Source organism: Amblyraja radiata, chromosome 46, assembly GCF_010909765.2.
Source record: "Amblyraja radiata isolate CabotCenter1 chromosome 46, sAmbRad1.1.pri, whole genome shotgun sequence".
In the NCBI taxonomy this organism is placed as follows: Eukaryota; Metazoa; Chordata; class Chondrichthyes; order Rajiformes; family Rajidae; genus Amblyraja; species Amblyraja radiata.
The window spans coordinates 3,510,254-3,526,550 of record NC_046001.1 but is presented as its reverse complement, the minus strand read 5'-3'; the positions used below and the strand labels follow the sequence as shown (position 1 = coordinate 3,526,550).

The window sequence follows — 16,297 nt, the reverse complement described above, 5'->3', positions numbered from 1 at the left end:
CATGACACTCGCTGGCAAATGCCACCCGCCCACCCGCACTGCGCGCCGCCGCCATATTTGTTACTGGCGGGTTCCACCAGTTCGAGGAGCACATTAAGGCCACTCGGCCCATCAAGTCTACCTCACCAATCAATCATGGGGATAATGTGAATAACTTTAGTGCAAGATAAAGCTAGCCATGATCACAGAAAGATCTATCTCTCCCTCCTAACCCCATTCTCCTTATAACCCTTGACACCCGTACTAATCAAGAATCTGTTTAAGAAGGAACTGCAGATGCTGGAAAATCAAAGGTACACAAAAAAGCTGGGAAGTCTGAAGAAGGGTTTCGGCCTATTTCCTTCGCTCCATAGATGCTGCTGCACCCGCTGAGTTTCTCCAGCTTTTTTGTGTACCTAATCAAGAATCTGTCATCTTCTTCTTTCGTGTGGCGTGCACAGCCTAAAGTTGTTGGACATCTTGTTCTATTTGATCTACCGTTTGTGCACGTCGAGTTGATTGCATTAGTCGAGACAGGGCGGACTTGAAGGTTGCAATCTTCCACCCCAAGAATCAGTCCATCTCTGCCTTTAAAATACCCACTGACTTGGCCTCCACAGCCATCTGTGGCAATGAATTCCACAGATTCACCAACTTCTGACAAAAAAAAATTCCTCCTCATCTCCTTTCTAAAGGTACGTCTTTTTGTCCCAAGACGATGGCCTCTTTTACCCGACCCTCCCACTAGTGGAAACATCCTCTTTACATCCACTCTATTGAAGCCTTTCACTCTCCAGCGAGTACAGTCCCAGTGCTGTCAAACGCTCATTATAGGTTAACCCAATCATTCTCGTAAACCTCCTCTGGACCCTCTCCAACGCCAGCACCTCCTTCCTCAGATATCAGAATTGCTCGCAAAACTGCTCACAATAATCCAGATGTAGTCTAATCAGCATTACATCCCCGATTTTGTATTCCAGCCCTCTCGAAATAAGAAATTCCACAGATTCACCACCCTCTAACTAAAGAAATTCCTCCTCATCTCCTTCAAGGTGCCTCCTTATAGTGCAGGACTTAGTGACGATCCTTAAAGTATGATCATTGTTACCATGTTAAGAAATATAGCAGTGTGTTTTGTGCACATCAAGATATCACAACCATATTATTATGACCAGATGATGTTGGTTTCAGTGATGCTGATTGAGAGTTATGTGTTGGCCTGGCTACCAGGGATAAGTGCTCTGCCCTTCAAAATTGTCCCATGGCATCTTTTGTCACTCATTTAGCAGAGAGTAGATGAGGCAGAACCTATCTCAGAATTAAAGGACGTTCCTTTAGGAAGGAGATGAGGGCAAATTTCTTTAGTCAGAGGGTGGTGAATCTGTGGAATTCTTTGCCAAAGGCAGCTCTGGAGGCCAAGTCAATTGATATTTTTAAGGCAGAGAGAAAGAGATAGATTCTTGATTAGTACAGATGTCAGGGGTTATGGGGAGAAGGCAGGAGAATGGGGTTAGGAGGGAGTGCACCAAGGCAAATTCCTTGTATGTATACATACTTGGCTATTACAATTTACTCAATTCAATTAGATCAGCCATGGTTGAATGGCAGAGGTGATTTGATGGGCTAAATGGCCCAATTCTGCTCCTATGACTTATGACCTTAGGAGAGCCTTATCTGCGCAGCCAATGGCCGGCACGGCCAAGATGTGCTGCCCATTAGAGATTACCGATCTTGAGCGTTTTAAATCACATTTTGTCATTTTAAATAATAAGGCAGCTATTGATAGACGTGCAGTGACTACCTCAGGCCAATAACACCAATCTTTTATCTGATTTGAAGGTTTTAAAAAGTAAGTGCGGTGTGCGTGCGTGTATGGGTTATCTCCAGCCAACGTTCGCAAGATGGACATCAATGTTAGCGAGGATGCTTTCCTCTTGGGTTCGAGGAGGTAAGACTCCCGACTGCATTGAGAACTGCTGCGTGGTCCGTATTCCAAATTTGGATAATCCAATTCAACTGCAGAAAATGAATAATTGGAGACCAATTAAAATTGGGCCAATTTTATCGAGGATGTACATAAAAACATTGGCGAAACTATGCCTTGACCTCAGGGCCCATCCAGGACACTTGGGGAAGACGGTGGCCAGCTTTCGAGGAATGCAAATATTCACACAAGAACTTAAGGGCGAAGTGGAGAAGGGTTCGATGTGAACAGCAGTTGAATACGAGTTAGTTGAACAAACGCCATTCTGACAAGACGGGTAATGGCCTCTGTTGCCCTCAGCCAATGGAAAGGGAGTCTGGAGTGGCGGAGATGGGCGCCTGTGGCTGTCAAGTGCGGTAACGCAACCAATCCTGGAGAAGCCAGCGGGAGCCCTGGGACGAGTTTTCTTTCCTTTGTGAAGGGCAGGACAATACATGCAAGGAGGTCAGCCCTGGTCCACTCAATCGCTCTTCACTTGACACATCCACCCTTCCCTTGAACCAGTCCGGTGCACCTTTGCTGCTCTCTGTACATCCTTTGCATATTCCTGCACCTATTGTCTATTGAGCTGTTCAAAGCATGGAGTACTATTCATCTCTCTACGCTTCAAAGCAACGCCTGGCCTATTCAAGGAGCAGAGCAGCTTTATTTTCTGGTAAACGTCAGACACTGCATCTGTGCAGAGAGGGAAAGACTGAGAATTTTGGGCAGCTGAACGAAACAAGGAGTGTACAGATACATTGGGTCAGTAACCATTTGAAAGGCAGGTTCGTTGTGTGCAGAGCCTTGGTGACATGGCTGTTCCACGTGTTCTTTTAATTCTTTAACCGTCCCGATTCAGTCATGGGACCAGTCACAGAACAATACAGGACAGGAACAGTCCCTTCGGCCTGCCACCCCTATGCCGACCATGATATTGAATATAGACACAAAAAGCTGGAGTAACTCAGCAGGTCAGACAGCATCTAAGGAGAAAAGGAATAGGTGATGTTTCGGGTCACGACACTTCTTCACATCTGCTGCCCGGATAAGTTCATGTCACGGTTCAGGGCCCGAGGTTGCAGCCGTTTGACATTATTCAGTGGGGTGCTCCTGATCATCCGGCTATTCATCAGTCCCACCTCCTGCTGGTCTTTGGATACCTCCCCCCAACGCACAAGGCCCGGTACAGCACAAGAGCATGAATCTTACAATACACAGCAGCAGGCTTGAGCCCCTTCCGCTCTACAGATGTTGGACCTACATTAGTAGGAGCTACTCCAAAGACGTATAGGTCTGCAGGTTAATAATAATGGTATATGGACACACTGATCTGTTTTGTAGTCATGCCTACTATGTTCTGTTGTGCTGAAGCAAAGTAAGAATTTCATTGTCCTATCAGGGACACATGACAATAAACTCACTTGAACTTGAACTAATTGGCTTGGTATAATTGTAAATTGTCCCAAGTGTGTGTCAGGATAGCGCCAGTGTGCGGGGATCACTGGTCATCGTGGACTCGGTGGGCCGAAGGGCCAATTTCCGCGCTGTATCTCTAAACTAAACCAGATATCACATCTATGCGAGGCAAAGAGAGACAGCTCTGGTTCTGGGCTCACAATCCGCCAAAACCTTTCTAACCACATCCAGCTCTTACAACCAACCTTTAACTCATCTGGTCTTTATTCAGCAAAACAGCAACAAAAATACAATACTTTGCCAAGCAAAACCACTTAATCAAGTGGTGGAGAAAACAGAAAAAAAAGCTGACAGGTTCTTCGAGGGTTCAGGGAGCAACTAGTAGAGGGTCATCTAAACTTGGTCCCAACTCTTCAGACAACAGACAGGTCACGCATCAGTGCGGCTGGAAGTCCTTTCCAAGGTGCTCGATTTCATCCAAGATAAATTCCAGGTCATCTAGGCTGATCTGAGGGCTGATCAGGATCTGCCGGAAGAAGTTCACGTTGGTTCGTTGTTGCTGGTAACCAACCATCATGGTACCTTGCTTCACCATCCGTTCCTTGATGAATGGAGCCACCTAAAAACAAATGAGACCATTGTCAGTGAACAGAATAGATTAAATACAACCATCCTTTGTTAAATTCCCCTCTCTGCCTACAAAAGCAGGGCTCCAGCCACCTCACCTCACCACCACCACCAGGGGGCGCCGCACGATGGCAGCCTCGCCAACAGTCTGTCTGTTTTGTCTTTATTTTGTTATTTTTACAGTGTTTTAAAAGTTTGTGTTAATGTTCTCTGGTTTGTTTTATGTGGGGGTGGGGGTCGGGGGAAACTTTTTCCCCAATCTCTTACCTTGCCGTAGATGCGATTGTTTTCCGGTCGCTCTGCGGCCTAACGTCATGGGGCTGGAGGCCTTGCTTGGGAATGACTTGGACCCCCACCGCGGGGATGTGGACTTACCATCGGAGCCGATCCCTTGCCTGGGATCGTCGCTCCAACCACGGCCTGCAGATTTCAAAATCGAGGAGCTTACAGTCTCAGGTAGAGACCGATGTCGGGAGCTCCAAACGACACAGAAGGTTTCGACCAGCACCGACCCGGGGTCAGATCGCTCTGCGCGGGGGAACTGAGATTCCCCTCCCGATGTAGGAGTTTGATCGCCCCGATGCGAGGACCCAAAACGCCGCCGGCTACGGGAGCCAAGATCGCCCCATCAGCAGAAGGCTCGAGACCCCTGACCGCGGGAGAACAAAGAAGGGAAGAGATTGAACTTTTTTTTCGCCTTCCATCACAATGAGGAATGTGGAGGAGTCACTGTGGTGGATGTTTATGTTAAAATGTATTTTGTGTGTCCCGTTGCTTTTTATTGGTATGACTGTATGGCAAAGGAAATTCCCCATATGTTGCAAAACATACTTGGCTAATAAAGCATGATTATGATTATGATCAGATGAGGTTTCCTTACTGTAACCTACCACACAGGGTCAATGTTTGTATCACAGTCTGTGAAGAATTATTTCGCATTTACAGTCATAGATAGAGTAGGGCATGAAATAGGCCCTATGTGCCAAGTTGTCATGCTGACCAAGATGCCCCATCTAAGCTAGTCCCATTTACCTGCGTTTGGCCTTTCCTATCCATGAACCTGTCCAAGAGTCTTTTACAGTACCTTCCGCAACTACCTCCTCTAGCAACATGTTCCATATACCAACCACCCCAAGCGAAAAAGTTGCCACCCAGGTTTGTATTAAATCTTGCCCCTCTCACCTCCAACATATGTCCACTAGTTGTTGATTCCTCTATCCTGGGTAAAAATGTCCCCACCTTGGGTAAAGTCTTTAATGTCTTACAACACGAGTCTTGCTGCAGAAAACCTTGTGGGAGTTGTACAAGAGAGTAATCTGACAGTGAACGGAATCTCTCTGGAGATGTCCTCGTACAAAAAGCACTGAAGTCCTCATTCAACTTCCACAATGTACTTTCTTTAGGAGGGATAGATTGCTACCAGCAAAGCCAAGTCCTAGTACAGCCTTACCATTCCCAGGTTTTTCCAGAAGTCAGGACTCTCCTCTTTCCCTCGCAAGCTGGGAGGGATGTACCAGAAGCAGACATTAACACACTGAGGCTGCAAGAAAGGAGTTTTTACATGATCAAAGTTCCAGAAAAAAACCCCAAAAAAACACTTTTTAAAATAAAACCACACAAATCCAAAAAGAATGGCCCAAAGAGAAGACACACAAAAATAAGTCATGTTCATAAGTGATTGGAACAGAATGAGGCCATTCAGCCCATCAAGTCCACTCCACCATTCAATCATAGCTGATCTTTCTTTCCCTCTCAACCCCATTCTCCTGCTTTCTCCCCATAACCCCCAACACCCGTACTAACCAAGAATCTGTCAATCTCCACATTAAAAATATCCATGGACTTAGCCTCCACAGCCGTCTGTGGCAAAAAAATTCCACAGATTCACCGCCCTCCGATGAAAGAAATTCCACGTCATCTCCTTTCTAAAAGGTACATCCTTTAATGCTGAGGCTGTGGCCTCTAATCCTAGATTCTCCAACCAGTGGAAATATCCTCTCCAGGGGGTCAGGTTGGTTGGTTGGTGTGGGGGGGGATATGTACCAAGCAGATAATGGGAGACACGAGGGACAAAAAGATCAGTGAGCATGTGGTATACAAGAATTTCCCGAACAGTCTGTGACCCATAGTGTTATGTTTAAACCCCATGGCGCTGTGGCCGGTTGCGCTATATTTAGAACCCATGGCGCTGCAGCCGACAGCTCTTTGTTTAAATTCCCACGCATTAAGCCGACAGCGCTCTGATTAAACCTTTGCATGCCAAGTCTGCAGCGCTGTGTGCATTGATTTGCGCGTCAAGTCTGTAGCGCTGTGTATTGCTTTACGTGCCAGTCTGCGGCTGATAGCGCTTTGTTCCGGGGGGGGGGGGGGGGGGGGGGGGCAGTCCCCTGCCATTGGATATAGTTTGAATTTGGAAGCAGCACTATTGGCCAGGACTTACCGGCGGTTATTTCAACAGCTGATTTCTTACCTGTATAAAGGCAGGCGCCAGTAACCCAGAAGTTAGTTCATGTATGAGAGGTGCTAATTCACGATCAGCGCCGCAGACGGAGGCAGAGAGAAAGAGGGAGAGAGAAAGAAAGGAGAGGAAGAGGAAGAGAGAGACGTGCTGCTGTAAAACTGACCCCGTGCAGACCGGGACAAGTATTGTTTTTTCCTCTCTTGCCAATACAGCCGATTTGTAACTAAACAGACGAGGGAGCCTTTTTCCGTTCTACTAGTCAGATCCTTATACCCTTTCCCTTGTAACAGCATGAACCTCAGTTATTCAGAGGAAAATAGGGTAAAGTTGGGGGTCAATTAGCTTGGTATGGGTGCAGGCATTTTCCAGTCATTCCTTGAGGCTGGGGGAAAATTTCAGCGTGGACATTTCAGTGCATTATATTCCTCCACATGGAGTAAAGAGCCACTCGTTACAGTTAAAAGCAACTTCAAACAGATACACATACCCCAAATAGTCAATGCTGTTATGGCAAGAGAAATCATAAGTCATGGAATACCTGTATTAGAGTTAAGTCACATTACCTCCATCAGTAGTCGAAACCCTGCCCTCCGTTTCATCTCATTGACCAGGTACCTGAAAAATTCAAAAGCACAAGAAAGGGTCCTTGATATACAAGAGGCAGGAAGTCAGTTCTTACAGGTGAGTATAAAACGTTGCACATGCTAGTCAGAGCCATTCAGTGTGGAGACAGGCCTTGCCCCATCCACACGAGTCCCACCTGCCTGCATTTAGCCCACATCCCTCCATACCTATCCTGTACATGCACCTGTCTAAATGTTTCTTAAACATTGCAATAGTACCCGTCTCAACTACCTCCTCCAGCAACTCGTTATATACACCCACCACCCTTTGTGTGAAAAAGTTACCCCTCAGGTTCCTAGTAAATCTTTCCCCCCCCTTAAACCTTACACCTGTCCCCCGGTTCTCGATTCCCCTACTCCGGACAAGAGAATGTGCGTCCACCTGATCTATTCCTCTCATGATTTTATACACCTCTATAAGATCACCCCTCATCCTCCTGCGCTCCAAGGAAGGGAGTCCAAGCCTGCTCAACCTCTCCCTGTTGCTAGTTTGTGGGGGGTAGGCTGTGCATGAACCAGCATCTAACACATTGGACACCGTTGGACTTTGATCGGACTTTACCTTGCACTAAACGTTATTCCCTTTATCATGTATCTGTACACTGTGGACGGCTCAATTGTAATCATGTATTGTCTTTCCGCTAACTTTCGCAACAAAAGCTTTTCACTGTACCTCGGTACACGTGACAATAAACTCAACTCATAACTCAATTCCTACACAAAGAAGGGTCTCAAACTGAAATGTCACCTATTCCTTTTCTCCAGAGATGCTGCCTGACCCGCCGTGTTACTCCAGCACTCTGTGTCTATATTGGATTGGTTAAGTCTGGATGGGCATGGCCCCGACCACCACACTAACCTGGCGCAGGCAAAGGCACGGTCGACTTTTTGCTCCAGCCCTCGAGTACCAACAGCTTTCCACATCAGCCACAGCTTGAAGCAATCCACCTTCCGGCCACACTGAAGCGACTTGTCCCCAGTGTCGTAGCCGACGTCGTAGAACTTGTCCGGCTGGAAGAGGTAACCTGCGTTGGCAGAGTGACACTTCTTCATGAGGCCCTGGAGAGAGGCAAAACAAAATGGCTGAGCAAGAGTGCTACAGGTCTGATCTTTGTGTGAAAAAGTTACCCCTCAAGTGCTAGTAAATCTTTCTAGTAAATCATATAAAAAAGATTGTTAAGGGCTTGGACACGCTAGAGGCAGGAAACATGTTCCCGATGTTGGGGGAGTCCAGAACCAGGGGCCACACACACAGTTTAAGAATAAGGAGTAAGCCATTTAGAATGGAGACGAGGAAACACTTTTTCTCACAGAGAGTGGTGAGTCTGTGGAATTCTCTGCCTCAGAGGGCAGTGGAGGCCGGTTCTCTGGATGCTTTCAAGAGAGAGCTAGATAGGGCTCTTAAAGATAGTGGAGTTAGGGGATATGGGGAGAAGGCAGGAACGGGGTACTGATTGGGGATGATCAGCCATGATCACATTGAATGGCGGTGCTGGCTCAAAGGGCCAAATGGCCTACTCCTGCACCTATTGTCTATCTTGTGGAAATAGAAACTCCAGCTATTAACTAGATACAGTTGAAGGAACATGACATTGAGCCACAAGATTCCTCTGTGCTTTGTAGAAGACAAGCAGGGCGTCTGAAATGCAACAACTGCATCTCTGCAGAGTTAGCGAGCCAATTACTCCCTGATAGCCAAAGGCAAGGTCAACTTTAGCTCTGACTTAGTTTGGGAAGGTCCTCTTCACTGGCCAGCCCTACCGCGGGTCCGGCATGGACTTACCATCACCCCTGGAGGGGAGCTTCGACCGCCGGCCCTGCAGTCTACGGTGCTTCTGGCTGCGGCGGGGACTTTAAATCTTGACCGCCGGCCTGCGGCCTACAACAACTTAAAGCCGCGGTCTCCGGTGAGGAAGAGCCGATCCTGGACTGACTCTGGACTCTGTTCCTGTCCACGGGGGGGAAATGGAGGAGGACTGGCCAAATTTTGTGCCTTCCACCACAGTGATGAATGCTGTGGTGGATGTTTGTGTTACAGTTTTATTGTGGTTGTGTGTTCTTTATTATTGTACTGCTGCTGACGACCCAAATTTCCACCAGCCTGGCTGTGTGGCAATAAATTATATCTAATTATATCTAATATCTATAGTATATTGCATGGAGACCCAGGATCTTTCATTGTATTTTATGCCATTGTGGTGGTATAGAACAGTTTGTGGAACCTGTACACTGGTGCACTGGAGTAACATGGTCAAGGTGACAATATAGATGAGTTACCGGATTGTACGCAGAAGACTGCAGTGTTGAATTCACTGCAGTCTCCGATCGACATTGTGGGAATTAAAGATAGACCCAAAATACTGGAGTAACTCGGCGGGACAGGCAGCATCTCTGGAGAGAAGGAATGGGTGACGTTTCGGGTCGAGACCCTTCTTCAGACCTAATAATGGACTCACTTGGGGACAAGCATGGATGGGTCCAATCGACCCGTGTCGACAGGGCTGACTACTTTGTTTGACCACCAGAGAGGTTAATGTTCAAAATTGGGTCGGAGCTGAAGTAATAAGAGTGGTTACGCTTTTTAAAAGTTTGTTTAGTGATACAGCGTGGAAAAGGGCCCTTCAGCCCACAGAGTCCACGCCGACCAGCGATCCCCATACACCAGTTCTATCTACACACTAGGGACAATTTACAAAAGCCAATTAACTTACAAACCTGCCTGAGGTTAATTCCCGGGATGGCGGGACTGTCATACTTTGATAGAATGGAGAGACTGGGCTTGTATACTCTGGAATTTAGAAGGATGAGAGGGCATCTTATTGAAACATAAGATTAAGGGTTTGGACATGCTAGAGGCAGGAAACATGTTCCCGATGTTGGGAGAGTCCAGAACCAGGGGCCACAGTTTAAAAATAAGGGGTAAGCCATTTAGAATGGAGATAAGGAAAATATTTTTCACACGGAGGGTTGTGAATCTGTGGAATTCTCTGTCTCAGAAGGCAGTGGAGGCCAATTCTCAGGATGCTCTCAAGAGAGAGTTAGATAGAGCTCTTAAATATAGCAAAATCGGGGGATATGGGGAGAAGGCAGGAACGGGGTACTGATTGTGGATGATCAGTCATAATCACGGTGAATGGCGGTGCTGGTTCGAAGGGCTGAATGGCTGACTCCTGCATCTGTTGTCTATTGGTTAGTTTGGAGAAAACCAGAGAAAAACCGAGAGAAATTCCACGCGATCACAGGGGGAAGCGTATAAAGTCCATACAACCTACGGTGTCATCGTTGAGCAGGAAGACTGAACACTGCAGCCCCACCTGTAGCATTTTGTGTGGGTTCCAAGCAACAGAATTGGCCCTAGGAAGACAGCAATGCATCAGTGTCAACATGTCCAGCTGCTCAGCCTTCAGTTATCTCATCAAAACAGGTTATTGAACAAGACCACACATCTTCAAAGAAGAGTTTGGGGCGAGATTACATGCAGTGCTGAAAGATCACACAAAACATACGTTCACCTCAGAGGCTGAAGACCGAAGGGTCTCGACCCGAAACGTCACCTATTCCTTCTCTCCAGAGATGCCGCCTGACCTGCTGAGTTACTCCACCGTTGTGTGTCCATCCACAAACACCCTCAGCCATGCTGTGGAAAGTTTCATGAGGGAATGTTCTTCTTTGCAGATACTGGAGTGCGAGCCAACACTCAAGATGCAAATACATAGGAAGGAACTGCAGATGCTGGTTTATACCGGAGATGGACACAAAATGCTGGGGTAACTCAGCGGGACAGGCAGCATCTCTGGAGAGAAGGAATAGGTGACGTTTCGGGTCGAGACCCTTCAGAAGAAGAGACCCACTGAGTTACTCAAGATACAAAGTGGTCAGCACTTCTGAAGTAGGGAGCGCTAAGCAAAACAAAACGAACATATACCAGGACATGCTTCAGGATGAGCTCAACAGTGGACATAGCTGCCCCTGTAGCAGTTCCTACCTTTCAATCCCAGTCAGCAGGTGCCGGTGTTTCCTGGAAAATAAGACACTTCCACCCCAGGCTGCCTGTTATGGAGAGAGAGTAGAATGGGAAATTACAATGGCCGTCCAAAGCATAACTTTCAGGATAATATCCAATTCCATTCAAGTGCTGCACAGTGGTGCAACAGTAGAGTTGCCGCCTCACAGCGCCAGAGACACGGATTCGATCCCGACTATGGGTGCTGTCTGTACGGAGTTTGTACGTTCTCCCCGTGACCTGCGTGGGTTTTCTCCAGGTGCTCCAATTTCCTCCCACACTCCAAAGACGTGCAGGTTTGTAGGTTAATTGGCGTCAGTAAAAATTGTAAATTGGCCCTTGTGTGTGTAGCATAGTGCTAGTGTGCGGGGATTGCTGGTCGGGCGGACTCGGTGGGCTGAAGGGCCCGTTTCCACACTGTATCTCTAAACTAAACTCACATCCTTGAACAAAGAAGTCCACACATCTTTAACACAGCTCTTTCAAAGCAGTTTCTAATCTATGTCTGAAGTGAAGAACTATTAAAGTCGTAAAGTGTCATCCTACACAGCAGCCCTCCTTCTCCTTTTAAATACACTGTACAGATGCTCGAAATAGAGCTAACATTTCAGGTCGAAGACCTTCATCACAATCTTTTGTACTCCTGCAGAACTCGACATTTCCAGAACTTTTCGTGTAGTTTAAAGATACAGCACGGAAACAGGCCCTTCGGCCCACCGAGTCAGTGTCGACCAGCGATCCCCGCACACTAACACTATCCTACACACACTAGGGACAATTTAACCAAGCCAATTAGCCCACAAATCTGTAAGTCTTTCGAGTGTGGGAGGAAACATAGAAAATAGGTGCAGGAGTAGGCCATTCGGCCCTTCGAACCTACACCGCCATTCAACATGATCATGGCTGATCATCCAACTCAGTATCCTGTACCTGCCTTCTTTCCATACCCCCTGATCCCTTTAGCCACAAGGGCCACATCTAACTCCCTCTTAAATATAGCCAATGAACTGGCCTCAACTACCTTCTGTGGCAGAGAATTCCACAGATTCACCACTCTGTGTGAAAAATGTTTTTCTCATCTCGGTCCTAAAAGATTTCCCCCTTATCCTTAAACTGTGACCCCTTGTTCTGGACTTCCCCAACATCAGGAACAATCTTCCTGCATCTAGCCTGTCCAACCCCTTAAGAATTTTGTATGTTTCTATAAGATCCCCCCTCAATCTTCTAAATTCTAGCGAGTACAAGCCGAAAGCCGAAAGCGGAGAGAACCCACGCAGGTCATAGGGAGAACGTACAAACTCCGTACAGACAGCGCCCGTGGTCAGGATTGAACCCGGGTCCCTGGCGCTGTGAGGCAGCAACTCTACCCGCTGTGCCACCATGCCGCCCCTACCAACATCAACTCACATCAACATGAAGCCAGATTCCTTCTCTTTCACAAATATCTGCAATTTCCGGCAGAGGATCAAAGGCTCCAAAGACTGTTGTTCCAGATGTAGCATTCACCAGGAATGGAACTGTCCCCTGTAACCAGAATACAATCAACTTGAGGCAGACTGGACATCCTAACATTAGAAACTACATGCAAGTAAATGCGTTGAGCTGATGGTGCCCCCTGCTGGTGTTGTACTTGCATTGCTGGCTGGATTCGATGACACCACTAAGATATCGTACTCGCACCATCCTCAACCAGCTTTGCAAGCATCAGACTGCCAGACAACAACTCTCCCCCATCAGAAACAGCCACACACACACACACACACACACACGAGATGAGAATCATAGCAATCCCATGCAACAGAACTGCAGCACAGAACTAGGCCCTTCGGCCACAATGACCACGATGCCAAGTTAAACTACTCTCTTACTGCTTGTGCTCCATACCCCTCTACATCCACCCACCTATCCAAAAGCCTCTTAAACACCACTATCGTATCTGCCTCCACCACGACTCCTGGCAGCATGTTCCAGACACCCACCACTGCTCAAAGAAAACTTGCCCCACGCATCTCCTTTTAACTTTGCCCCTCTACAATACAATACGGGTTTATTCGTCACATTGCACATAAAGTGCAAGTGAAATGAATTTACCAGCAGCGGTACAATGAGAAAGAACACACAACACACAATAAAAATTTAACACAAACAGCATTCATCACTGTGGTGGAAGGCACAACATTTGGCCAGTCCTCCTCCATTTTCCCCCGTGGTCGGGAGTTCAACCCTCCGCAGCCGCCGCTGCGGGCATCCAGATGTTCAAACAAGGTAAGTCCTGAATCGGTGCCACCGGAGACCGCGGCTTCAGGTTGGTGTAGGCCGCAGGCCGGCTGTCGAAGATTTAAAGTCCCCGCCGCAGCCGGAAGCACCGCAGCTTGAAGCTATTGCCCTCCAATCTTTGACATATCCATCCTGGGGAAAAATGTTCTGACTGTCTACCCAGTCTATGTTTCTCTTGGTCTATATACTTCTACCAGGTCTCCCCTCAGCCTCCAGCATTCTCGAGAAACAAAACCAAGTCTGCAACCTGTCTGTGCAACACCACTTTACCTTACTGATAACTGTTAGACCGAGGTGATACCACGACTAAAAACAGTATGGAATTCCCTGGAGATGTACACCTTCCCATGGTCCCACTTGCCGCCATTTCACACTGAAAGGGCAACCCACCCCCCCCACCCCCCCCCCCTAAACCCGATTCTCCTGCCTTCTAGGTGCAGGAGTAGGCCATTCGGCCCTTCGAGCCAGCATCGCCATTCAATGTGATCATGGCTGATCATCCCCAATCAGTACCCCGTTCCTGTCTTCTCCCCATATCCCCTGACTCCGCTATTTTTAAGAGACCTATCTAGCTCTCTCTTGAAAGCATCCAGAGAACCTGCCTCCACCGCCCTCTGAGGCAGAGAATTCCACACACTCACAACTCTGTAAGAAAAAGTGTTTCCTCGTCTCCATTCTAAATGGCTTACCCCTTATTCTTAAGCTGTGGCCCCTGGTTCTGGACTCCCCCAACATCGGGAACATGTTTCCTGCCTCCAGCGTGTCCAAACCCTTAACAATCTTATGTTTCAATGAGATCTCCTCTCATCCTTCTAAACTCTAGAGTGTACAAGCCCAGCTGCTCCATTCTCTCAGCATATGACAGTCCCGCCATCCCGGGAATTAACCTTGTAAATCTACGCTGGGCTCCCTCAATAGCAAGAATGTCCTTCCTCAAATTAGGGGACCAAAACTGCACACAATACTCCAGGTGTGGTCTCACTAGGGCCCTGTACAACTGCAGAAGTGTAGTAGTCTGAAGACTGAAGGGTCTCGACCCGAAACGTCACCCATTCCTTCTCTCCAGAGATGCTGCCTGTCCCGCTGAGTTACTCCAGCACCTTGTGTCTATCTGCCATTTTATGTATGTTGCATTGATCAATGGATACAAAGTTCAAAGTTAATTAGTAAATGACAGTTAAATTACTTTCTCCGTTATGGTTATGGTTCTGGCAATACTTAACAGGCAGGAGTGGGGTGGGGTTGCATATAGACCAGCATCACTGTTTAATATGTGGAATTTACCTTGGACCTTACAATGGAAATTTGCTCTTCCAGATCTTTTGGAATCATCCTCCCTCTGTTCAACAGAAAGGAAATGTTACTTCAAGTCAGACCCAGATGGAGAAATACAATACAATACTGTTTATTGTCATTTGAACCTCAAATGAAGTTCAAACGAAATTTGGTTTCTGCAGTCATACAACAAGGAAAAAAACCCCATGACACACAATTAACACAATTTCCACAAATATCCATCACAGTGAATCTCCTCCTCGCTGTGATTGAAGGTAAAGTCATTGTCTCTCCCCAGTTTTCCATTCTTCTCCCGGTGTTAAATGCTCGAACAGACAAATAAATAGCACGTTAAAAACATGCACAGTCACAAGTCATCATCCGTTGTCATTTGTCGTCAATGGCACTTTGTCATACGTACTGAAATAGAACTGTGAAATTCTTACTTACAGCAGCACAATGGGGTTATGAACAGGACTCAATAGATTCAACAAAATTCAAAAGTTCAATAAATGAAAAACACAATATATAGTGGAGAAAAAACAAAAAAGTCTGAGGTTCGTAGTACAACCAAGGCACTTCGCAGCTTAGTTTGAAGTTTGAATTGTTCAATCGCTCTATTGTGACAAGTGATGGCTCCCACTGATTGTCGCCGGAAGCTTGCGTCCTTTTCAGGACGGGCGATGTCAACATTTGAAACACGGAAGATGGACACGAAAAGAAGAAACAGCTGGATGGTTGTTGGGAAGAAGCCGTTTCTGAACCTGGATGTTACAGTTTTCAGGCTCCTGTACCTTCTTCCCGATGGAAGGTGTGAAATGAGAACGTGGCCAGGGTGGTGTGGGTCTCTGATGATGCTGGCTGCCTTTGAGGCAGTGACTCCTGTAGATCCCTTCGATGGTGGGGAGGTCAGTACCAGTGTCCACCACATTTTCTAATCTCATTCATTCCTGGACATTTGAGTTGCCGAACCAGTCCATGATGCAACCAGTCAATATGCTCTCTACCGTACATAGAAACATAGAAATTAGGTGCAGGAGTAGGCCATTCGGCCCTTCGAGCCTGCACCGCCATTCAATATGATCATGGCTGATCATCCAACTCAGTATCCCGTACCTGCCTTCTCTCCATACCCCCTGATCCCTTTAGCCACAAGGGCCACATCTAACTCCCTCTTAAATATAGCCAATGAACTGTGGCCTCAACTACCCTCTGTGGCAGAGAGTTCCAGAGATTCACCACTCTCTGTGTGAAAAATGTTTTCCTCATCTCGGTTTTAAAGGATTTCCCCCTTATCCTTAAGCTGTGACCCCTTGTCCTGGACTTCCCCAACATCGGGAACAATCTTCCTGCATCTAGCCTGTCCAACCCCTTAAGAATTTTGTAAGTTTCTATAAGATCCCCTCTCAATCTCCTAAATTCTAGAGAGTATAAACCAAGTCTATCCAGTCTTTCTTCATAAGACAGTCCTGACATCCCAGGAATCAGTCTGGTGAACCTTCTCTGCACTCCCTCTATGTAAACCTGTAGATGTTCAAGAGAATATTCGTCAACAAACCAAAATCTTCTCAATCTTCTAAGGAAAACGTTGTGCTTTATGGCTGCATCAAAGTGCTGGGTCCAGGACAGATCTTAAGAGAGATGCACACCCAGGAACTTAGTTTCAGTTG

The 16,297-nt window shown here is 47.0% G+C and overlaps 1 protein-coding gene across 3 annotated transcripts in view; it reads right to left on the bottom strand.

Moving 5' to 3' along the window:
* Positions 1 to 3,606: 3,606 nt before the first annotated feature.
* The window catches only part of LOC116968823 (cysteine sulfinic acid decarboxylase-like), a 31,771-nt gene continuing 19,080 nt past the window's right edge, over positions 3,607 to 16,297 (bottom strand). For 2 of the 3 annotated variants that reach the window (XM_033015738.1, XM_033015739.1), the window contains 8 exons: positions 14,637 to 14,691; positions 12,483 to 12,599; positions 11,058 to 11,122; positions 10,345 to 10,426; positions 7,932 to 8,131; positions 7,013 to 7,064; positions 5,439 to 5,528; positions 3,607 to 3,980 (listed from right to left, as the gene is read on the bottom strand). In XM_033015738.1, coding sequence (XP_032871629.1) covers positions 3,798 to 3,980; positions 5,439 to 5,528; positions 7,013 to 7,064; positions 7,932 to 8,131; positions 10,345 to 10,426; positions 11,058 to 11,122; positions 12,483 to 12,599; positions 14,637 to 14,691 — 844 coding nt within the window. In that variant the 3' untranslated portion in view covers positions 3,607 to 3,797. Of the gene's footprint in view, positions 3,981 to 5,438; positions 5,529 to 6,987; positions 7,065 to 7,931; positions 8,132 to 10,344; positions 10,427 to 11,057; positions 11,123 to 12,482; positions 12,600 to 14,636; positions 14,692 to 16,297 lie in introns of those variants that run through there. The other variant, XM_033015740.1, reaches the window with a different exon arrangement.